Source organism: Mauremys mutica, chromosome 9 (genome assembly GCF_020497125.1).
Source record: "Mauremys mutica isolate MM-2020 ecotype Southern chromosome 9, ASM2049712v1, whole genome shotgun sequence".
Lineage (NCBI taxonomy): Eukaryota > Metazoa > Chordata > Testudines > Geoemydidae > Mauremys > Mauremys mutica.
In genome coordinates this window covers 41855265-41879261 of record NC_059080.1, presented here as the reverse complement: position 1 = coordinate 41879261, position 23997 = coordinate 41855265, and the positions used below count along the sequence as shown (strand labels likewise).

The following is a 23997-nucleotide window of genomic DNA, read 5'->3' as shown; positions in this document are numbered from 1 at the left end:
CTCCAGCTGCTATGATAGTCCAGACAGGACAGTAAGGAGTGTGGAGGAGAGGAGCCCAGCATCCCTCTGCTAGTCCAGGGGCAATTGAATCTTTTTTTTACACATGAAGGGTGGGGGCTGACGGAGCTCAACCCCCTGTTTCTATGATGACGATGGTTATCAGCCATACTGTACCATCTACCAGGAAAAATTAGGGCCAGGCGCCCTTGATCAACCTGACGGATGCTAGTCAGCATGGTTACCAGCCCTTTTGCACTGCCCCATGTGCCAATAGGCTGATGATGAGGACGGGTACCAGTCGTTTTGCACCATCAGCCACCCATGGCAGGGGGGAGCAAGGATGTTGGTGTTGAGTGCTGCAGCATTGCGTCTATCTGCAGCATTCAGTAAAGATAGGGTGACATGTAAAAGAGTCAAGAGAGGATTGTTTTCCCTTTCACTTCTGGGGGTGGGTGGGGGGTTGCGTAAATTGCTGAGCTATGCCCTGACCCACCGCGGACACTGTGTTTGACCCTAGAAGCATTTGGAGCTCAGCCAAGAATGCAAATGCTTTTCAGAAAGACTGCAGGAACTGTGGGATAGCTTGAGTCCTCCAGTCCATGAGCGTCCATTTGATTCCTTGGCTTTCCGTTATGCTTGTCACGCAGCAGTGCGCTGAGTCCCTGCTATGGCGTCTGTCTGGAGATTGTTTAAAAATGTTTTTTAATTCGTCTTCTGTAACGGAGCGCTGATAGAACAGATTTGCCTGCCCTTACAGCGATCATGTCCGCATGGTCCATGCGGGAGCTCTTTCTTTATTTTGATTTTTAACTGCATCACCACACATGCTGATCGGAGCTCCACGCTGGGCAAACAGGAAATATTCAAAAGTTCGCGGGGCTTTTCCTGTCTACCTGGCCACTGCATCCGAGTTCAGATTGCTGTCCAGAGCAGTCAGTGGTGCACTGTGGGATACCGCCCGGAGGCCAATACCGTCGATCTGCGGCCACACTAACCCTAATCCGATATGGTAATACGATATTAGCGCTACTCCTCTCGTTAGGGAGGAGTACAGAAACCGGTTTAAAGAGCCCTTTATACCGATATAAAGGGCCTCTTACTGTGGACGGGTGTGGCGTTAAATCGGTTTAATGCCCCTAAAACCAGTTTAAACGCGTAGTGTAGACCAGGCCTAGGCCTCCCGGCTTCTGTATGACGTTTCAGTAATAGACTGTTGCTAGGCTTGTGGCCTTTGGACGTCATCACAAGGTACAGGTGGAGGAGATGGCCTGGGCCTGACCTGGGTGGCAATGGCCTGCTTTGTTTGAACAACTGGCAGACTCCTAAAGAGATTTGCTACCACATTTTATCAATGTGGACTTTGTGGATATTTTGGAGCTGGAACCACCGCATTAATATACATGGCAGAATTTCTGGTGCTTACAATGCTGTTCAAACATCCATGCCTCTTTTCATGAAAGTAAAGTTGTTTTATGCACCTTTGCTTTCCATAGCAAAAGGGAACAAAACTCTAAGGGCACGTCTTAAGAGAATGATTTGCAAAATGCAGACTCATCTGCCAAATGTTTGTGAAAACTAAAGTAGTCAGCATGAACACTGTTACTTTCAAGAGCAGGCTAAATTCCTTTCCCCTCCCAAATAGATCTTCATAGAGGAAAGCTAATAAGGGCCTAAAATGCTGCAAACATGGAGCCACATTTTACATTCCTTAGTCCAACAGAATTCTATTGAAGACAGAATTTCCAGGCACCATCTGTAGTAGAGAGAGAACGAGAGCTGGAGCACTGGGCTTGGGTGCAAGATCTGAGTCCTGAACCAGAGGCTGTGAACTAAAGTGAGGCAATGTATTAAAGTAGATGCTTACAAGTTCACTGTTTGGTACATGAACTTGGCAAAGTTGTTATTAGTGTACTAGGCACTAGATACTTATGTAAATATATTTTAGAAGGCTAGTATAGATATATCCCAATCTAGTACAGATAAGGTGGTTTGACAGAACAATGAATAGGAATGTTTTGTCCAAGATATCAGGAACAAGGAGCGATGATAAACAGACGTCATGAAACACTCCAGGTGGTATGTAAGTTGCTTATCCCAGTTGTTTGGCTTAGTCTGTAAATGTCGGGGTACCTTGCCTTAGTCCTTTGTGTGGCCAAGAGGACAGCAGAAACTCCTGCTGCTGACTGAGGCGCTCCTTTCCATCTGGCACTCGTGTTAATGTGCTTGTGCAAGTTGTGCGAATCTTGAGGACAATAAACCTGGCTGAGTACCTTTGTCACCCAACCATGACTGTGGTCTTTCCCTATGAGTAACATTGAGGTCTGCTGAATTAGCAGGCTGCGCTCTCTGCTTGTACTGATAACAGTGGAGTTCCAAGGACAGAAGCACTGAGCAGCTATAACAGTGTAGTGGCCTTGACAGCGTCACAGCAATAACATTCTTTAGTGCTCGTCTACACTACCTGCACCTTTTGATACAAGAATTCCAAGGAGAAATTGTAGACGAGGGGGGAGGGATAGCTCAGTGGTTTGAGCATTGGCCTGCTAAACCCAGAGTTGAATTCAATCCTTGAGGGGGGCATTTAGGCATCTGGGGCAAAAATCTGTCTGGGGATTGGTCCTGCTTTGAGCAGGGGGTTGGACTAGATGACCTCCTGAGGTCCCTTCCAACCCTGGTATCCTATGATTGCAGTTCAGAGTCCTTGTGCAGGGGAGAGAAATCTGTCCATAGTTTTCAGGCTCACAAGAAGGACATAGAAACATAGGTTTTCCACCAGAAAGTACTACATAGTGCATTGGGAGTACGGCCCACCTACCAGGGACGCTTAGGAGGCACAACAAGGGTTGCTGATTGTGGCTTCTGAAAGGAGGCCCTGTACCTTGTCCAAAACCCTGTGGGACTAAACTCATTGATCCAACTTGCTCTTAAGCCACATGGAAGCATCCAGAGTGTCAGTTCTGAAATGCACAGATGGTGGAGCATTCCCTAGAGAGAAACTGATACTGTGTTTTTTGGGTGTCCATGCACATTGAGATGTTGTAGGATTGATTTACCAGAAAAAAATCCTTTCGAGCTTCTGCTTGCACAATAAGAACAGGAGTACTTGTGGCACCTTAGAGACTAACAAATTTATTTGAGCATAAGCTTTCGTGGGCTACAGCCCACTTCTTCGGATGCATAGAATGGCCATATATTTGAGGAAATATATATACACATCCAGAGAGCATGAAAAGGTGGGAGTTGTCTTACGAACTCTGAGAGGCCAATTAAGTAAGAGGAAAATTTTTTTTGAAGTGATAATCAAGATAGCCCAGTACAGACAGTTTGATAAGAAGTGTGAGAATACTTACAAGGGGAGATAGATTCAATGTTTGTAATGGCTCAGCCATTCCCAGTCCCTGTTTAAACCTAAGTTGATTGTATCTAGTTTGCATATCAATTCCAGCTCAGCAGTTTCTCGTTGGAGTCTATTTTTGAAGTATTTCTGTTGCAAAATTGCCACCCGCAGGTCTGTCATTGAATGACCAGACAGGTTAAAGTGTTCTCCTACTGGTTTTTGAGTGTTATGATTCCTGATGTCAGATTTGTGTCCATTAATTCTTTTGCGTAGAGACTGTCCGGTTTGGCCAATGTACATGGCAGAGAGGCATTGCTGGCACATGATGGCATATATCACATTGGTAGATGTGCAGGTGAATGAGCCCCTGATGGCATGGCTGATGTGATTAGGTCCTATGATGATGTCACTTGAATAGATATGTGGACAGAGTTGGCATCGGGCTTTGTTGTAAGGATAGGTTCCTGGGTTAGTGTTTTTGTTCAGTGATGTGTGGTAGCTGGTGAGTATTTGCTTCAGGTTGGGGGGTTGTCTGTAAGCGAGGACAGGTCTGTCTCCCAAGATCTGTGAGAGTGAGGGATCATCTTTCTGGATAGGTTGTAGATCTTTGATGATGCGCTGGAGAGGTTTTAGTTGCACGTCACCTACCCCTCTCCCTCTCATCTGAATCTCGTTTTGGCCCCAGAAGGACTGGAAATGTCACTGAAGATGCACTGTGCTGAACTGTTACCTGCATAGCATGAGGATTTACGTCAGCAGTGAATCTGCCTAATGGTTCTTCTTTCAGGCTGCAGTGAGGCAAGCTTCCCTAGACACTTGTGTACATTTCCAGGCTAGCTCTCATGTTCCAGTGCACATCATTTCAGCTGGAACGTTTGTTTTTCTATAACAGCATCAATGCTTAATATGGTAAAGAATACATTTTAAAGAGATAAAGAGCAGTTCTACATTATCCCCAGTAAATCCTATACTTGCATTTAAAGATATGTTCTGATCTACATTCTCTAAAAGATGTTGATGGATTTAAGCTTTCCAGCAATGTTGCTACAATATATTTACATTTATTTTGTATGACATGAAGGGAAATTATAAGTACTTCTTTAGAATGAAAGCTTTTACATTAGAAGATTTTATTTCTAATCACAGAACTCTCTTGGATAGTAATTTGTTTTCTTGCTGTCGGCTCAGATAAATGTGGCAGTCCATTAATTAGGATTTTGTGATCTCAGAAGCTTGATCAAATGGATATGCTAGCAGAACATGATGCTGTAGAGAATTATTACTTCATCTTGAGTTTGACACAAAGTGTCAATTGAACAGTTCTTCAGTAGGTCACCTCATGTAGATGCTGCATTCTGTGATCAATATTGCAGAATCTATGAACCTATATCTAGATTGCAGAGCTAGGAGTTGGTGCAGAACTTCTGTATGAGAAGCTAGAGGGCCTGGCTCAGTGTTATCAAAATGCTAATACCAATTTTAAGCCATCAGATGGAGGATTCATTGCTATTTGTGCTGAAAGACAGCTGAGTAGGCAATAGGCTGGGATTTGCAAGGGGTGTTAGGTGTCTGAGTTCCAGTGAAATTCCATGGATGTTGGGGATCCAATCCCTTTTTAAATCCCAGCCTAAAATTCTGCAGGCTTGGAGTTAATTGTTTTATATTGTTCTTACTCCTTCTATCCTTCCAGATAAATGTTTGTATCAAAAACACCACTATAGCCTGTTAAATTAATGTAAAATAGATGACTTTGCATTATTTGTAATGTCTTGATTTAAATCAGTGGTTCCTATGCACTGAGACTGATCCTCTCTACTCATCCCCACTTCTTTGAGGATGAGCCTCTGTAATGTCCCTCATAAACAGCTGTTACCCACCTCCCATTCAGTTGCAATGTGCAGTTGTAACAGCCTAAAATCCACTGTGGCTCAGAGGGTAGGGTTAATGGGAGGCAGTGGACTGGAACATCGGGTGAAATGTAACTCTAAACAGAAAGGGCTGGGAAGCACTGCCCTGGACAAATACATTCCTGTAGCCTAGGCAAGTGACAAATAGGAAGGAATAATGTTGAAGAACAATAGGTCGCAATCCTGAGGCACTCAGCACTACACAGGACTGGGCCCATTACTGACTCGTCCACACAGCACCCATTTAGATAGAATTTAAGACTAAATTGGACTAAATTTTGGAGAAGAGCATCTTGATGAATGGAAGTTACCTTACTGTACTCCTGGTGAGAGACGATCAGGGTTAGGGCAGGAGTTGTGGCCATGTGGGCAGAGAGGATGGGTCCAGTCTTGGAGATGTGCAGGTAGAAGCCACAAGATTTAGCCATGGGCTGTGCGTGTGGAGACAAAGAGAGGGACAAATCAAAGAAGCAGCTGAAATGTTGGGATTGAGCAACACGGAGGATGGTGGTACTCTCCACCATGATAGAGAAAGTGGGGAGGGAGAAGGACTTCGGGGGAAGATCAGGAGCTCAGTTTTGCCCATATTCAGTTTCGGAGATGACTGGATACCCGCAAGGAGATGTCAAGTAGCCAGGCTATTAGTGTGGATGGAGGGAACAGGTCCCAAGCAGCAAGGTAGATCTGTGAGGTGTCAGCATAGAAATGGTTGCCAAAACTGAGTTTGCAGAGATGATAACCTGGAGAGAGGCTCTGAGGGAGCTGAAGAGGAGGCCTACAGTGGGATGCCTCATGAAGAAGAGGGGCAGGCACAGGAGGTGCACCTTCTGTTTGAGATACTGAGGGCTTGAGAGGTTAGAGAGTCAGGAGAGGATGAACTCACGGAAACCCAAGGGGGAGAAGATTTCCAAAAGAGCCTGGCTGATGATGTCAAAGGCAGCCAATAGGACAAGGAGGGAAGGCAGAGGAAACAGAAGGTAAAGGCTGTGAAGGGTTCCACAGCGTGAACTTCTGGCTGTGGCTTATTGGATCCCCTGCACCAGTCCTGGCCTGTTGAGAGAGAGAGAAAGAAGGGTTTGCTGCTCCAAAAATGAGCACTGATTGAGCTCCTTGGTGAGCTGGAAAGAGCTGCCTGCTCTGGAATGGCCAGCATGTTCCCAAGCTTCCCAGTTGGCCCCCATCTGCACTGAAGCTGCTGTTGTGAGTGCCACAGGGAATGCCCTGGCAACCATTGTCTAATTAGTGATCTGGACTCAGAACCCGCAGCCAGGATTTGGGACTTGGCTTTAATGAGGATTCAAAAGTCCAGAGCATTTCAGCATGGGCTATCTGTGCTGGGCTGTGAGTAGAGGAGCCTCTTGGCCAGCTCTTACCATCACATGTAGATTCTTGCTGTTGTTTGACTGCTCCCATCTACTGACTGCACCTTGTAGTCACACCCATTTGTCAGTGCTGGGCCCAGAGAGAAGTAGAGCTCCCTTAACTGTTAGCTGTTCCTGTGTGTTGCAGCAAGCTTGCTAAGACCACCCACTGAGGTCTCAGGGACATGGGTATGGTCAGCAGGGGAAGTGGGAGTTGTTTATGAGTCAACGGATTGATTTGCTGTTGGCTTTATAAAGTGTCACCTTCCTCTCTCTGCTCCTCTCCCAAACCACCTCCTCCCCCATGTGCTCTGCACTAGCTGTTTTCATAAGGTATATCTTGGCTGGTCATTGCTTCCTCAGAGCACTGTCTGTTGTGTGCTGGGAGGGAGGATGACAGCCATTGTGTACACATCCTCACGAGAGGTGAAGGCCCCACACAATTCTGTTAATTGAGTACAGTAGATCCAATTGGACGTGATGGCACAGATCTGGTCAATACCTCCCTGACATGAGAATTCGCCCTCCCCCGTGCCTTAGCTAGTGCTATGTTCTGGAGCAGGAGTTACACACAGTAATTGTCTTTCTGGTTGTTAAAGTATCTGAATCTCAATTAGATTGCTCCAGTTTGAGAGCTTCATTTGCAAAGATCAATGAACAAAGCTAATATTTTACCAACTATGCTAAAGATTATAACCTTTTCCCTTTCTGTAACTGAATGTAGCAAGAGATGGCAGATGAAGAGGACAAGGAGAGAGACGTGGCTGATAATCAAGGAAATGTAAGTCAGCGTGTTTCTTTCTGCTATTTTAGGTAGAGCATCTTACTGAGAGAAGTGGTGACAGTTCATAATAAATGGATCCACTGTTAGGAGCTGAGTATATAAGCCTGACTCCTCTAGACTAGGAAACAAGAAACCATCACATTAAGCAGCATCAGCAGTCTCAGGCTGGCAAAGAAGTACATTTCTGCAGAGCTGTGGTATGGGGAGCAGAGGGTATGAGATGACTTGCTGCATCCTAATGCCTTGTCCCTCTGCAAAAATATCTGTTCCCTGATTAAAGAACAGGAGTACTTGTGGCACCTTAGAGACTAACACATTTATTTGAGCATAAGCTTTCGTGGGCTACAGCCCACTTCATCAGATGCATAGAATGGAACATATAGTAAGAAGATATATATACACATACAGAGAACATGAAAAGGTGGAAGTTGCCATACCAACTCTAAGAGGCTAATTAATTAAGATGAGCTATTATCTGCAGGAGAAAAAAAACCTTTTGTAGTGATAATCAAGATGGCCCATTTCAGACAGTTGACAAGGTGTGAGCATACTTAAAATGGGGAAATAGATTCAATTTGTGTAATGACCCAGCCACTCCCAGGCTCTCTTCAAGTCCAAGTTAATGGTATCTAGTCTGCAAATTAATTCAAGTTCAGCAGTTTCTCATTGGAGTCTGTTTTTGAAGCTTTTCTATTGAAAAATTGCCACCTTTAAGTCTATTACTGAGTGACCAGAGAGGTTGAAGTGTTCTTCTACTGGTTTTTGAATGTCATGATTCCTGATGTCAGATTTGTGTCCATTTATTCTTTTGTGTAGAAACTATCCAGTTTGGCCAATGTACATGGCAGAGGGGCATTGCTGGCACATGATAGCATATATCACATTGGTAGATGTGCAGGTGAACGAGCCCCTGATGGCGTGGCTGATGTGATTAGGTCCTATGATGGTGTCACTTGAATAGATATGTGGACAGAGTTGGCATCCAGACAGAGTTTCTGATTGTGCCTCGAGGAAAATAATGTGCCCCCTTTTATTAATTTAGTAATATGTGATCTGGCTCTTCTACCTACAGACTGCAGGAGACCCCTGTATATGTCTCTCAAAGGGCCACACTCCTTGCTGGCTATCTGCAACAATACAATTAGGAAAGCAGGCTTCGTAGGGCTGCTACATCTCCTCCCCACACAGGAGGGTGTGAGGGGGCAGGAGTGGGCAGAGCATGCACCCATCTCTGTAACTTCACTGGCATGTTGGGGAGTGTATGCTGCCACCGAGTATAGACCCGGTGCAGGTTATTCCCTTTCTGGAGCAGCAAGAAGACTGAGAGGGAAAGTGGGACTCTGCTAGTCCCAATCTCCAGGCCAACACACTAGCCCTTTGGTTAAGTAATTGGAGTTAGAAAGTAGCTTCTTTGCAGATTGATTAGTTCTGGGGTTTGACCCGTGTCTGTCACTGGTTCAAATCCAGCCACATCAGGAGTGACTGAAAGTCATTGCCAGCTGATGGCTGTCTGGTCTATAACTAGTGAGGATAATGGATTCATTTTCAGCACCTACCAACAACTGGCCAAGTGACTCTCCTTTTGTTGGTCTCTGCAGAGAGGTGAAAGGTTAACTACCACACCTGGCTGAGAAGGGTTGATGTACAATGGCAGGAGATGATGTAATAGGCAACACTTGCATTTTAATGCTTTGCTACACCTATTCTGTGGATAAACAGACTATTCGTTCCCTAGAGAAGTCTCTGTCCCTTCTTAGGGCTGGTCCACACTAAGAAGCGGGGTCGAACTAGGGTACGCAAATTCAGCTACGTGAATAGCGTAGCTGAATTCGAAGTACCCTAGTTCGAACTACTCACCCGTCCAGACGCCGCGGAATCGAAGTCCGCGGCTCCAAGGTCGACTCCGCCACCGCCTTTTGCAGTGGTGGAGTACCGGAGTCGACCGCGGCGCTTCCGGAGTTCGAACTATTGCGTCCAGATTAGACGCGATAGTTCGAACTCCGAGAAGTCGAACTCACCGCGTCGACCCGGCTCGTAAGTGTAGACTAGCCCTAAGATCAGTCAAGAATTCAGGACAACACTTAAGTACATGCTTAACTTTAAAGTGTGGTTACATTGTATTGATTGTTGAAGTGCTTTCTTGAATCAAGGCTGCAAGGGGAAGTTCTATTCTGAAAAGGGGACGATGTAAAAACGGCAGCTCCTTTATCAGCAGAGCTGCCCTAAGTGTGTATTGAGTTAGATCCATTCAGTTTAGTAATAATGAATTACTGCTTTTTATTTCATAGCCTTGCTGAGCTGACACAGATCTGGGAAAGTGAGCTAGAGTCTATTCCATCTTATCATAGAATCATAGCAATTTAGGGCTGGAAGGGACCCTGAGAACTCATCAAGTCCAGCCCCCTGCACTGAGACAGGACCAAGTAAACCTAGACGATCCTTGACAGGTGTTTGTCCAACCTTAAAAACTCCAAAGATGGGGATTCTACAACCTTCCTGCGAAGCCTATTCCAGAGTTTAACTACCCTGAGAGCTAGAAAGCTTTTCCTAATATATACCCTAGATCTCCCTTGCTGCAGATTAAGCCTGTTGATTCTTGTCCTTACTTCAGTGGACATGGAGAATAATTGATCATCATCATCTTTATAGCAGCCCTTAACATATTTGAAGACTGTTATGAGGTCTTCTCAGTCTTCTTTCGGCAAGACTAAACAACCCCAGTTCTTGTTGTCAGGTTTGCTAAATCTTTTAGCATTTTTGTTGCTCTCCTCTGGACACTCTCCAATTTGTCCACATCTTTCTTAAAGTGTGGTGCTCAGAATTGGGCACAGTAGAATCATAGATCATAGAATATCATGGTTGGAAGGGACCTCAGGAGATTATTTAGTCCAACCCCCTGCTCAAAGCAGGACCAATCCCCAGACAGATTTTTACCCCAGATTCCTAAATGGCCTCCTCAAGGATTGAACTCAAAACCCTAGGTTTAGCAGGCCAATGCTCAAACCACTGAGCTATCTCTCCCGCAAGTAATTGTTCTTGACAAATGCATACTGGCTGTTCCTTATAGCCTTAAGGCTGTAAGGCTCTCAAAAGGATCAACGTGTCGAAGCTGAAGAACAGCCGCATCACTGAAAATTTAGCAGAAGACCTAGAGAATGAGCTTGCTGATCTTCGTATTGAGGATGACGCTGAGAGAGACTGGGAACAATTCCGCAACACTGTCCATACAGCTGCATCGAAGGCATTGGGGCCCTCCACACGCAGGCGGCAAGACTGGTTTGACGAAAATGATGCAGAAATCCAGGTCTTACTTGCTGAGAAGCACCACCTGCATCGCGCATATCAGAACGATCCATCCTCAGCGGCAAAGAAGACCACCTTTATCAATGCTCGCAGAACAGTACAGAACCGACTGCGCAAAATGCGGGACTTGTGGCTGAGCGCGAAAGCAGATGAAATACAGGCGTACGTGGACAGGAACGACTATAAGCAGTTCTATGAAGCCCTCAACACGCTCTATGGTCCACAGTCTTCTGGGAGTTTTCCCCTCCTGAACTCTGATGGCACTGTGCTCCTTACAGAGAAGACGCAGATTCTCCAGAGATGGGCTGAACATTTTGAAGCAGTTCTCAACTGCCCCTCAGTCATCAATGATGAGGCCATTGACAAGATGCCCCAGGTTGCAGTCAATGACTCCATGGATGCTTCACCAGAAGAGGACGAAGTGAAGAAAGCCATCAACCAGCTGTCAAGTGGCAAATCCCCAGGGTCAGATGCCATACCAGCAGAGGTGTACAATGTCGGTGGACCTGTGCTGCTACGGAAACTCACTAAGCTGTTTCAGTCCTTCTGGAAGCAGGGATCCATTCCACAGGAATTTAGAGACGCGTCCATCGTGCACCTCTATAAGAGGAAGGGCAATCGCCAGGTATACGACAATCACCGTGGAATCTCGCTGCTCTCTACAGCGGGGAAAGTTCTTGCACGGGTTTTGTTGAACCGACTGATCACTCACCTGGAGCAGGGCTTACTGCCAGAATCACAGTGCGGCTTCCGCAAGGGGCGTGGGACTATTGACATGATCTTCGCTGCGCGTCAGCTACAGGAGAAATGTCAAGAGCAGAACCGTGAACTCTACGCAACTTTTGTGGACCTCACGAAAGCGTTCGACTCTGTCAGTCGCCAGGGCCTGTGGAGGATCATGTCGAAATTCGGCTGACCAGACCGATTCATACGAATGGTACGTCAATTTCATCATGGTATGATGGCTCGTGTCCTGGATAATGGTGAAACATCTGAGGCCTTCCCAGTCACCAAAGGCGTCAAGCAAGGGTGTGCTTTAGCACCCACTTTGTTTAGCATGATATTCTCTGCCACTCTGACTGATGCCTTTCAACACTGCACTGAAGGAGTAGGCCTGAAGTACAGAACCGATGGGAAACTATTCAATCTGAGGCGACTGCGTGCCATCACCAAGGTGAAGGAAACTGTACTTCGAGACTTTCTCTTTGCCGATGATTGTGCTCTGAATGCTAGTACAGAGCCAGAAATGCAAGCCAGTATGGACAAGTTTTCATCTGCATGCAACAACTTCGGCCTTACCATTAACATCAAGAAGACTGAGGTCATGCACCAGCCAGCTCCCCACACTCTGTACTCAGAACCGTCCATCACTGTAAATGGACAGAGACTTCAGGCAGTGGACCACTTCACGTACCTGGGCAGTACCCTTTCTCGAGCAGTGTCAATCGATGATGAAGTAAAGTGCAGAATTGCTAAAGCCAGCTCTGCATTTGGCTGATTGCGCTCCAACGTCTGGGAACGTCGAGGGATCAGCCTACCAACGAGGCTGAAGGTCTACCGAGCAGTGGTGCTTCCAACTCTGCTGTACGCCTGCGAGACGTGGACTGTCTATCGGAGTCATGCACAAAGGCTCAATCACTTCCACATTTCCTGTCTGCGAAAGCTTCTAAAAATCAGATGGCAGGACAAAGTGTCCAATACTGAAGTTCTTATCAGAGCCAGTCTGCCGTCAGTTCACACACTGCTGATGAGAGCCCAGACCAGATGGGCCGGACATGTCGTAAGAATGTTAGATGAGCGCATTCCTAAACAGCTCTTCTACGGAGAACTTGCCCAGGGAAAGCGCTCCCATGGAGGACAAAAAAAGCGGTTCAAGGACACGCTGAAGACCTCTCTGAAGTCCCTTGAGATTAACACCGCCACATGGGAAACCCTCGCACTGAACCGTCCAGCATGGCGCAGCCTCATTCACACAGGCTCTGAGGCGAGGCATACTGCTGAGGCTGAAAGAAAGCGTGAGCTGCGCAAGTCCAGAGCTGCCCGCACATCATCGACAGTGCCATCACATGTCTGCCCGACGTGTGACAGGATGTTCCATGCCCGAATCGGACTGATCAGTCATCTTCGGACGCACAGAGTCCGGTCATCGAACGAATGAGTTGTTGAGGTCTTCATCGACAACGATGGACGAACATCATTATCTTCTAGGTGCTTACAAATTGATTGTTTACAAATTTGTTCCAATATCTTTCCAGGGATTGAAGTTAGGTTGATCAGTCTATAATTTCCCAGTTCCACCCCTTTTTAAGGATAGGTGCTGTGTTTGCCCTTCTCTAGCCCTCTGGTCCCTCACCCATCCTCAATGAATTCTCAAAGACAATCGCTAATGGTTGAGAGATTGCCTCAGCTGGTTAGTTCCTTAATTGACCTAGGATGAATTTCATCAGGCCCTACTGATTTGACTACATCTAATTTATCTAAATATTCTTCCGGTTTTTTTGGCTTATGCTCCTTCTCCCTTGTTAATATTAATTGTGTTGAATATCTGGTCACCATTAAGCTTTTTAGTGAAGACTTAAGCAAAATAGGCATTAAACACCTCAATAGACATTAAACACCTCAACCTTCTTGATATCGTCAGTTATTAGTTTTTCTTCCCTGCTAAGTAGAGGGACCTACACTTTTCTTTGTATTTCTCTTGCTCCTAATTTATTTAAAGAACCTCTTCTTATTACTATTATGTCCCTTGTCAGGTGTAACTCATTTTCTGCCTTAGTGTTTCTGATTTTGGCTCTACATGCTTGTGCTATTTTTCTGTACTCCTTCTTAGCAATTTACACACATTCCCATTTTTTGTAGGATTCATTTTTTGATTTTCAGGTCATTAGAGAGCTCTTGATGGAGCCATATTGGCCTCTTACTGTTTTTCCTATCTCTCCTTCACATCGGGATAGTTTGCAGTTGTGCTTTTAATATTGTCTCCTTGAGAAACTGTCAGCTCTCTTGAACTTCTTCATCCTTTAGATTTTCTTCCAAGGGGACCTTACCTACCAGTGTTGGGATTTCCTCCAAGATCTTTCCACTCGTCTTATCCAGAACACCTTGTCCAGTTTTGGAAGAAGACTTATCCAGTTCTCTGGCATCCAAAAAATTCTGTTGACTCCAGCTCATCATTCAGGTTACTTTTTAAGGCATGTTACAGCTCTTTGCCTAAGCTGGCCAGGCCCAGATGCAGGGCGTTTAGGTACAGGGTGTACCACAATTCCAATTCATGTCACTCATCACACAGTTTATATACATCTTTCCTAGCTACTAACGTCTAATAGCTAATTAGCAGCTTAATGGGACGAAATCGGGGGGCCCAGATAATCTTCATTCAAGAATATTAAAGGAACTGGCATATGAAATTGCAAGCCCATTAGCAAGAATTTTTAATGAATCAGTAAACTCTGGGGTTGTACCGTACGACTGGAGAATTGCTAAAATAGTTCCTATTTTTAAGAAAGGGAAAAAAGGTGATCCGAGTAACTATAGGCCTGTTAGTTTGACATCTGTAGTATGCAAAGTCTTGGAAAAAATTTTGAAGGAGAAAGTAGTTAAGGACATTGTTAATTGGGACAAAATACAACATGGTTTTACAAAAGGTAGATCGTACCAAACCAACCTGATCTCCTTCTTTTAGAAGGTAACAGATTTTTTAGACAAAGGAAATACAGTGGATCTAATTTACTCGATTTCAGTAAGGCATTTGATACGGTTCCACATGGGGAATTATTAGCTAAATTGGAAAAGATTGGGATCAATATGAAAATTGAAAGGTGGATAAGGAACTGGTTAAAAGGGAGACTACAGCGGGTCATACTGAAAGGTGAACTGTCAGGTTGGAAGGAGGTTACTAGTGGAGTTCCTCAGGGATTGGTTTTGGGACCAATCTTATTTAATCTTTTTATTACTGACCTTGGCACAAAAAGTGGGAATGCTAATAAAGTTTGCAGATGACACAAAGCTGGGAGGTACTGTCAATACAGAGAAGGACCGGGATACCATACAGGAAGATCTGGATGACCTTGTAAACTGGAGTAATGGTAATAGGATGAAATTTAATAGTGAAAAGTGCAAGGTCATGCATTTAGGGATTAATAACAAGAATTTTGGTTATAAATTGGGGACATATGAGTTGGAAGTAACAGAGGAGGAGAAAGACCTTGGAGTATTGGTTGATCACAGGATGACTATGAGCCGCCAATGTGATATGGCCGTTAAAAAAGCTAATGCAGTTTTAGGATGCATCAGGTGAGGTATTTCCAGTAAAGATAAGGAGGTGTTAGTACCGTTATACAAGGCACTGCTGAGACCTCATCTGGAATACTGTGTGCAGTTCTGGTCTCCCATGTTTAAGAAGGATGAATTCAAACTGGAACAGGTACAGAGAAGGGCTACTAGGATGATCCGAGGAATGGAAAACCTGTCTTATGAAAGGAGACTCAAAGAGCTTGGCTTGTTTAGCCTAACCAAAACGGCTGAGGGGAGATATGATTGCTCTTTATAAATATATCAGAGGGATAAATATCAGGGAGGGAGAGAAATTATTTAAGCTTAGTACCAATGTGGACACAAGAACAAATGGATATAAACTGGACACTAGGAAGTTTAGACTTGAAATTAGATGAAGGTTTCTAACCGTTAGAGGAGTCAAGTTCTGGAACAGTGTGCCAGGGGGAGTAGTGGAGGCAAAAGACATATCTGGCTTCAAGACTAAGCTTGATAAGTTTATGAAGAGGATGGTATGATGGGATAGCCCAATTTTGGCAATTAATTGATCTTTGATTATTAGCATGTAAATATGCCCAGTGGTCTGTGATGGGATGTTAGATGGGGTGGGATCTGAGTTACTACAGAGAATTTTTTCCTGGGTGCTGGCTGGTGAGTCTTGCCCACATGTTCAGGGTTTAACTGATCGCCATATTTGGGGTCGGGAAGGAATGTTCCTCCAGGGCAGATTGGCAGAGGCCCTGGAGGTTTTTTGCCATCCTCTGCAGTGTGGGGCATAGGTCACTTGCTGGAGGATTCCCTGCACCTTGAGGTCTTTAAAGCATGATTTGAGGACTTCAGTAACTCAGACATAGGTTAGGGGTTTGTTACAGGAGTGGGTGGGTGAGATTCTGTGGCCCGCATTGTGCAGGAGGTCAGACTAGATGATCATAATGGTCCCTTCTGACCTTAAGTCTATGAGTCTGTACTTCTTGCATGTAAAGACCAATTGGTTTGCAGATTGTGTAAGGGAAGTTTATAAGTTCAGGGTGTTTCTGCCTACTTTGTTTACTATAAACACACTCACAATAGTTAGCTGTTTCAGCAGTTATGTTTTCAGGCCTGTTCAGCAGTTGCTTGTTCAGGCATGTCCTGTCTTAAGTTGGGCCTGCTCATGTCAGCTAAACCACACTTACAGTCAGTTGTCTGAGTTTGTTAAAGTCTGCTGTTTTGAAGTCCATTGTCCTTAATCTGCTGCTATCACTCCTTCCTTTCCCCAGAATCATGAAATCAATCATTTCATGATCACTTTCACCCAAATTCAATTTTCACCTTCAGATTTACAACCAATTTCTCCCTTTTTCTCAGAATCGTCTAAAATGGCTGTCCTCCTCCTAACTTCTTCCTCCATTTTCTTAAACAAAAAGTTGTCCCCGACTCATTCTAAGAACTTAGTGAAAATGTTGTGTTTTTCCCGATTATTTTTCCAACAGATGTCTGGGTAGTCCCCCATTACTATCAGGGCCTGTGTTTTCGATATTTCTGTTATTTGTTCTAGAAATGCCTTATCCACCTCCTCTTCCTGATTTCCTTTACTGCAGATTCCTACCATGACATCACTCATGTTTTTTTCCTCTTATTTTGAACAGCATCAGCTGAATTGTATACTAAGTTCCAGTCATTTACTCCTGTGGAAAACTGTTGGAGGCAATGAGGTTACATAGGGATCGCTAGGGGCCTACTATGGCCTGCCAAGGCCTTTATTAATGGTGAGGATGCATGTGTTGGAAAGAACCCAGCTTGATTTTCCAATCCCAGTGTGACTTAAATTCAGGGAATTTAATACCTAGAGAAACAGAACACGACTGTTAATAATAATACCAAGCTCTTATATGGTGCTTTTCATTCATAGTTCTCAAAGTGCTTTAGAAATTAGGTTAGTGTCATTATCATCATTAGTCTTACTGTTTCCATTTAAGATTTATTTTTAAGCTAATAGTCTGTTACATGCAAAATACTGTAAAAACACCTTTTTCTAACAGTGGAAGGAATTGATCAAGGCAAATATAAAGGTTCCCACAGCAATATGACCAATGTCCCCCATTGCACATCCCATGTGTTTTGTGGGATGCATTTTATGACATAAACAATGTATTAAGTGACACATTGAACCAGGAAAACAAAAATTGCAACTCTGTAAAAACTGTTCAAGTTAAAAACTAAGCTGGCATTTAATTAATTAGAATGAGTGCTGTATTGTGCAGGTATGGAGTGCACGGTGTTGTTTTTGCAGGAGAGCAGTACTTACAGGATCTGTGCATCTAGCCAGGAGAAGGAGTGCCCACTTGAGAGGACCCTGAGCTGTAGCCCTGTCAAATCTGAACGAGAAGCTTTATTAGTAGGTAAGACTCATGGTACAGTATGTCTGCTAATGATAAGACTGTTGTAATGCTGCCATCCATGCTATATAGATTCAGACTCCATGAGAGATGCTCTCAGGAGGTATTGTAAATGCAGCTCTTCCAGTCTCACTGTATGTGCTTCTTTCCTCAGTTTCATGGACTGCTACAATAGCAGGCCAGGAGTGAAATGCTGGTCCATGGCAAAGCTCCCACTGACTTCACTGGAGCCAGGATTTCACCCTTTGTGTATTGCCCACGTAGAGGTCTCATGTCATGTACCTAGATCTGTTCTTGTCACCCAATGACACATGCTGTACACTTGTGCACATTGGTACTGTGTATGGGATGGTGACTTTCATCTGATATATAGATATGTTATGCACCTTTGATCCTCTTGCCTGCACTCTCCCTGCTGGGCTTTTATCACTTTAGCACTTGCTAAAGTGCAGTTGCGTTGTCACAGGTCGAACTAGGGCTAGCATCATTCCACTGAATCCTCATCTAGACAAGGCCACATCTGCCTCCCTGGGACATATTTTCACATTCCAAACCTCTGAGCAGTGTCAAACACTTTCCATTTTTTTAAACAACCTGCTACTAAAAAGTTTCCTCCTTTTTCTCCAATTGACAGTGCTCTGAAGTACAGGATAGACAATATATAGTCCTGGACCCAGGATCATGTTTAAGGTCCAAAATCTCATGGACCATAAGTGCTCCTCCATCATAGCAGCTGCTAAATCATGACCCACTAAACTGTTCTAGACTGAATTATGTTGTTAAACTACACTTGCCTTCACACATGTCCACAGCCTGGCACCTCCTACTGTGAAGAACCATTAGCCTGTTCTCAGAGAAAATTGCCCACACTGGAATTGGGACACCAGGAAACGTATAATGAACTTATGTTGATAATGTGATCCCTTCCTTCTCTGCATTTGCTCTATTCACACAATAAAGTCTTAAAAAGTACTGCAGGAAAACTGAGCTCCCTGCCATGCTGATCCAGTTCTTTACTAGCTAAAGCATCTGGGATGCATAATCATTGAGATTAACAACTTTTCATTTGAGGAAAGAAATCCACTACCACCACTTCAGAAGCATGCTAAAATTCAACCAACTGACCACTCTCCAGCTACCACCCAGCGTCACCCATGCTGGACTAACTAACTAAGAAGTTCACCCAGGGTCGGTCGCACGACAGCCAAGATCCTAGACCAGGGGTCCCCAACGCGGTGCCTGCGGGGGCATCTAAATGCGCCCGCGTCCTGGCCGGCGGTGGAGCATCCCGCCGGAATGCCACCGAATTTCTGCGGCATTTCGGCGGCGACGCCTCTCGATGACGCTGCTTGCCGCCGACAAGTGACGTCATCGAGAGGTGTCGCCGCAGAAATTCAGTGGCATTTCGGCGGATGCTCCACCGCCACCAGACGAAAAGGGTGGGGACCACTGTCCTAGACCCTTACCAACAGGCTTCAGTCCAGTTCATGGAACAGAGACCGTGCAGTGAGATGATGTTCTCTTGGCAATGAACAAGGGCCACACAGCCAGACACTCAGATAATATGATGAGAAGACCCTTAAAGTTTTAGACAGAGCAGAACTGACTCACTTACACGATCTGATTCTTGGATCCCATGGTGCAAAGGGGCTGGAAACTCAGTAGATCTGGCCAGCTGGAAATTCACCTGGTGTAGAGAGAGTCCCCATGTGGTATATTCCAGTGTACTTAGGTATATTCCTATGTTGTGTCCCCAGCTCCCCTAGTGCTCCCCTGGTGTAGGGGCAATGGCTGGCTTGTCTCTGTGCCAGTTATTCCCAGCTGCCCAAATGATCTGCTGGGGACATAGGCAGCCAGGTATAAGGAAGAATAACCCTCGGGGCTGATTCTGCTTTTGGCCAGACCCAGGCGAGAGTAAATGTGATGTAAAACCTGTTTTGCCACCCATCACCCTGTGCTAAGCAGAGCTCTGTCTGCCTCCAGAATCCAGCCGTTAGATTGTATCAAGCTCAATGTTATTGGCTACTTTTAAAATGTATTAATATGTTAATTTCTGTTGTACTGACACTGTTAAACATAACTCTGGCTTTGTCATGATTATTGCTGAGAAATATTTTGATCATCAAATCAACTTGTCATCTCAGGGTAGCTCCAGAATTGAAGCTTCCATTTAAAAGATCTGCTTCTAGACCTCATGGTGAAGAGGAACCCTTGATTACACTCCTTTTTTTCTTCCAGTATTAAATGAGATTGGTTCCAAGACCAGTCCATAACCTCCCTCCCATCCGATAATTCACCTTTCAGCACAGCTCGTTGCTTTTTCCCCTTTAATCAATTCTTTATCCACCTTACAATTCTTGGACTAATCCCCATTTTCTCTATTAATAATTTCCCATGTGGTACCATGTCAAATGCTTTACTGAAGTCCAAACATATTATTTTTACTGCATTTCCCTTATCTAAAAAATCAGTTCTTTTCTCAAAGAAGGAAATCAGGTTAGTCACCCCTTTTCCGTTTACCTCATTAATTTAATTATTCTCTTCCACAATTTGTTCCAAAGTCTTGCATGCTACTGAGGATAAGGACATAAGAATGGCCATATTGGGTCAGACCAATTGTCCATCTAGCCCAGTGGCCAATGCCAGATGCTTCAGAAGAAATGAAAGCAGAGATTTTCGAGCATCTGATATGGTTGTTTTGTAATTTTTCACGCCCAGCAGTTTTTGTTGGTAATTTTACATTGTTATCACTCGTTTTAGAAATACTGAGTTTAGACATAATGATGTTGAGTCTTTCAAGTCCCCCTGTGTCTGAGACAGTCTTAAGAAGAGGTAATGGGCAGCTCCTAACCCAGGTCCTTGACAGCAGACTCTTGACAGAACGCTGCTTAGTTGCTCTCAAAACACATGCCAGGAAGAAAGTGGAGAGTGCTGCCTTGTTAAAGCACTCCCGACCCTCAGGGCATGCCCAGCTCTGCCTTCTTTCCAGTCCCAGTGAGACCCCCAACCTGGCCCCGGTTCCTGAGGGAAACTTTCGTTTCCTTCCCGGGGAAACTGCAGTTTTGAGCCCTCAAACCAGCCTCTCTCCCCCTGCACACCCTGTGCTCTCCCGTACTCATTCTGTCCCACCCCAAATCTGTTCCTCCTTTCCCCATGCTCCTCAGGAATAAACCCCACCCTCCAAATCCTAATTCCCTCTGAGCTGTCTCCTCCCTGCAAATCAATTAAAGTCAACTGCAGAAGATTTCCAAACTGCTGTCTTAGAGGTCAGTTCCAAAGATTTGAAGCCTGGGCTGTAGAGGACCATGTGTCTCTGGGTGAGAGACAGAATCCTAGGGCTTGGGTCTCATGGGCCTGGGCTCGTTTTGCTTCTGGTGCTGTGGGCACTGCTTCACGGATATGCTGGGGGCCTGTCTGTTTCATCTACCTGCTGCCTGCTTGCTCTGTTGATGGTCAGGTGGTTTCTGCTCCTGTTGGGCACAGCCAGACCTGCCTTCATTTGGTTCATCAAAATGTTTGGGAACTAATTTGCATACCTGCCACTACCTCCCTCCTCTCTGTCTCCCACCCTTCTCCCCCTGTGTCTCCTTCCACCTCTTTGAGGGCCCGTCCTCCTCATGTTGATGCAGACCCATTGCTGCATCTCATAGTGTTTCATGTTGCCCATTGCAGGAGCTTCCCAATCACTTTGAGAGTTGTCTGTATGGGACTGAGGGATATTGCTGTCTGAGTTGCTGCCCAAAGAAATGCTTTGCTCCACATTACATTGCAGCACACAGGCCAGGACTCGGCACAGTGTGTGCAGGGAAAGCCCTTGGTGCTCCCAGCTGAATCACAAGAATGACCCCTGCCATGTTATTTCCCTAGGTATAATTTCAACATTTCTTCATGTTCACCCATTTGGAGCAAGCATAGAATACATCTGTTCCTACTTACAGCGGCTCGACGCCAAGGTAGGTGTGCTGGGGTCTCTGTCTCTCTGGGCAGACTCAGATGGGAGGAGGGTCACTCTCTATCTAGGGAGGCCTGACCCAGGAAGGTGGTTGTTTTTCTGTGTGGTTGGGCAAGGGTCTCTTACTCTCACTCCCCAGAACCCAGGCCGCCATCTCCTTACACCCTGCGCTGTCTGGTCACTGACAGCTTCAGCTGCCACTTCTTCCCCATCTCCAAGGACCAGCTCTGGGTGAGAGAGACTGGCTGGAATCTCCATTCCCTCCACTCCACTCCCAGCAGATCTACCAGGACCAGCTGGGGACTCTCCCCACTTCCTCCACCTTCTCACCGGAGAGACCAGGACATCTCCCCCCTTCCTCTCCCAGTAGAGAGACCAAGACTGGTCAGGACCTCTCTGCCATCCCCTCTCACTGGAGAGTCTGGGAATAGCTGGGACCTCTGCACCCCTCCCACCTGAAAGACCCCTCAGACCTGGCTTCTGGCTTCCCAGAACCCCAGGTCACCATCTCCTCATGCTGCCTCCTCCCCCTCTTCCACTTCTGGGCTCACTCCAGAAGTTGAGATAGCAGCTTGGTGAGGACATTCACGTGAATTTGTAGTAGCTTCTAGGGCTTGGTGGGGGGACCCCACACTTGTTGAACACCTCTCTGTGCCCTAAAGATCTAGCAATGTAGATTACAACAGAGCAGAACAGGTGGATGGAACAAACAAATGGAGGGGGAGAAAGGTGATGAAAATAAGAGCTAAACAAGCAAGTTGTAGCACAAGGAGCATGAGTCATTTGTTCTGGCTTTTGTTTTGTGCAGCATCTCTTAACCAGTTTCTGATGATGTCTGGCAGTTTTTCTTTCTCACTCCATGTCTTGGTTTGCTTAATAGCCTTAATAGTGAGGGACTTTGCCAAAGGCTTTTGAAAGTCTACGTTAATTATGTTTTCCTATTCGTCTCTATCCGCAATTCTATTGACTTGCCTTTATGGTCTGTCCCTGGTGTACAATATCATGTTCATCAAGGTTGTTTTATAACTCTCTTATTAATTAATTTGCAGATAATTTTCCTGACTGGGAAGTAGAGCTCATTGTTCTGTATTTCTCCAGGATCACTCTAATGCCTTTTTAAAAGATGCAAAGAATCCTGTGGCACCTTATAGACTAACAGATGTTTTGCAGCATGAGCTTTCGTGGGTGCATCCGATGAAGTGGGTATTCACCCACGAAAGCTCATGCTGCAAAACGTCTGTTAGTCTATAAAGTGCCACAGGATTCTTTGCTGCTTTTACAGATCCAGACTAACACGGCTACCCCTCTGATACTTTTTAAAAGATGTATACAGTATTCACTCCCCTCCAGTACACCAGTGTAGTATCCCGTTACAGGACAGATCGTGTATTTTTGATAGCAACATAACCACGTAATTCTTAATTTCTCTCAGCTCCCTTGAGAAATGCTCTCTTGTCCTTTTGGCTCATTACCATTGCTTCCAGCGTTTTCTGTTTGGACAGCTCAATCTCTAAGAGAGCCTCACCTTAATTACTTTGGAACAGGTATCTTCGCATTATTCTCTGTGGCAAAGACTGAGGCACAGAAGTCATTTAGCTTCTCTGCAACTTCCTTATTCTCCTTGTTGTTCCCTTAACTTCCTCATGGACCTGTTGATTCTCTTCCACATTTTCTGCTGCTGATTTAGTGAAAAAAGTTCTTGCTATTTGTTTTTATATCTTAGACTGTTTGCTTTTCAAATTCCATCTTGGCCTTCTCATTTCCCGCTTGTTTGTGCTTTCCTCTTAGCGATGGTGGAGCTGGATACCGGCCTGGCCTGGTGGGGATGATGATTTTCTGTCTCGGCAGACACAGAGGTGGATGGGTGGAGGGGAGGTTTGGAGTATCTCTCTGGGTACAACCAGCCATTGAGGGGATAGAGATGGGCTTCCCTCTGGGTATGTAGGTCTGACCTTTTGTGTGGGGTGGGGTGACTGTGTATTCTGGCCGTGCTGCATTGGTGGTGATAGCAGGGTGTGTGAGAGCATCTCTCTTGATAGGCCCTGTGTGTCAGGTGCTGCCTTTTGGTAGTCAGGCCTGGTGGTTGGAGTGGAGGTCGAAGCTGGATGTAGGGTCGGGACTGGGCCAAGGGTGGCGCTGGAATCAAGGTCTGGGGAGTTGGAGGTCAGAACTAAGATCAGAGTCTGTGGACAAGCCATGTAGCTGGAATCCAGGTGCAAGCCTGGGGTTGAAACTGAGTGGCCAGAGTCCAGGGACAAGCCAAGCTGGCGTCCAGATACAGGCCAAAGGTTGAAGCCGGGCAGTCAGAGTCCAAGCATCCAGGGAAAGCCGGGAAGCGGAGGCAAGGCTGGAGTGGGTTGGTAACAGGGCTGGAGCAAGATCAGAATAGGGCAAGGACAAGACTGGAACAGGGCTTGGGCAGGTCTGGGGCAGGAACAGAAACAGGATCAAGAGCAGGCTGGGAGTCTCTAGAGTCTGTTCTCCTGCCGCCTCACAGTGTGGTTCTTGGCTTAGTAGGGCTGTTGCACAAACTGATCTGCAGCTCTGGTAGGGTTGGGGAAATAGCTGAGCCAGGGGTTATCTGACCCAGACTTGGCTCAGGACTAGGTTGCTGCCTTATGTAGGCTCTGTTGGAAGGGTAAGTCAGTTGCCGCATGCCTGAGTGGTGACTCACCTCATCTCCCTTGGACAGGCACATGTTGA

At 45.5% G+C, this 23997-nt stretch overlaps 1 protein-coding gene across 7 annotated transcripts in view; it reads left to right on the top strand.

The window, feature by feature from the left end:
• The window catches only part of ENOX2 (ecto-NOX disulfide-thiol exchanger 2), a 142371-nt gene that overhangs the window by 114482 nt on the left and 3892 nt on the right, over positions 1–23997 (top strand). For 6 of the 7 annotated variants that reach the window (XM_045029819.1, XM_045029818.1, XM_045029821.1 and 3 more), the window contains 3 exons: positions 7330–7386; positions 17237–17345; positions 21210–21295. In XM_045029819.1, the coding sequence (XP_044885754.1) occupies positions 7330–7386; positions 17237–17345; positions 21210–21295 (252 nt within the window). Of the gene's footprint in view, positions 1–7329; positions 7387–16592; positions 16788–17236; positions 17346–21209; positions 21296–23997 lie in introns of those variants that run through there. The other variant, XM_045029823.1, reaches the window with a different exon arrangement.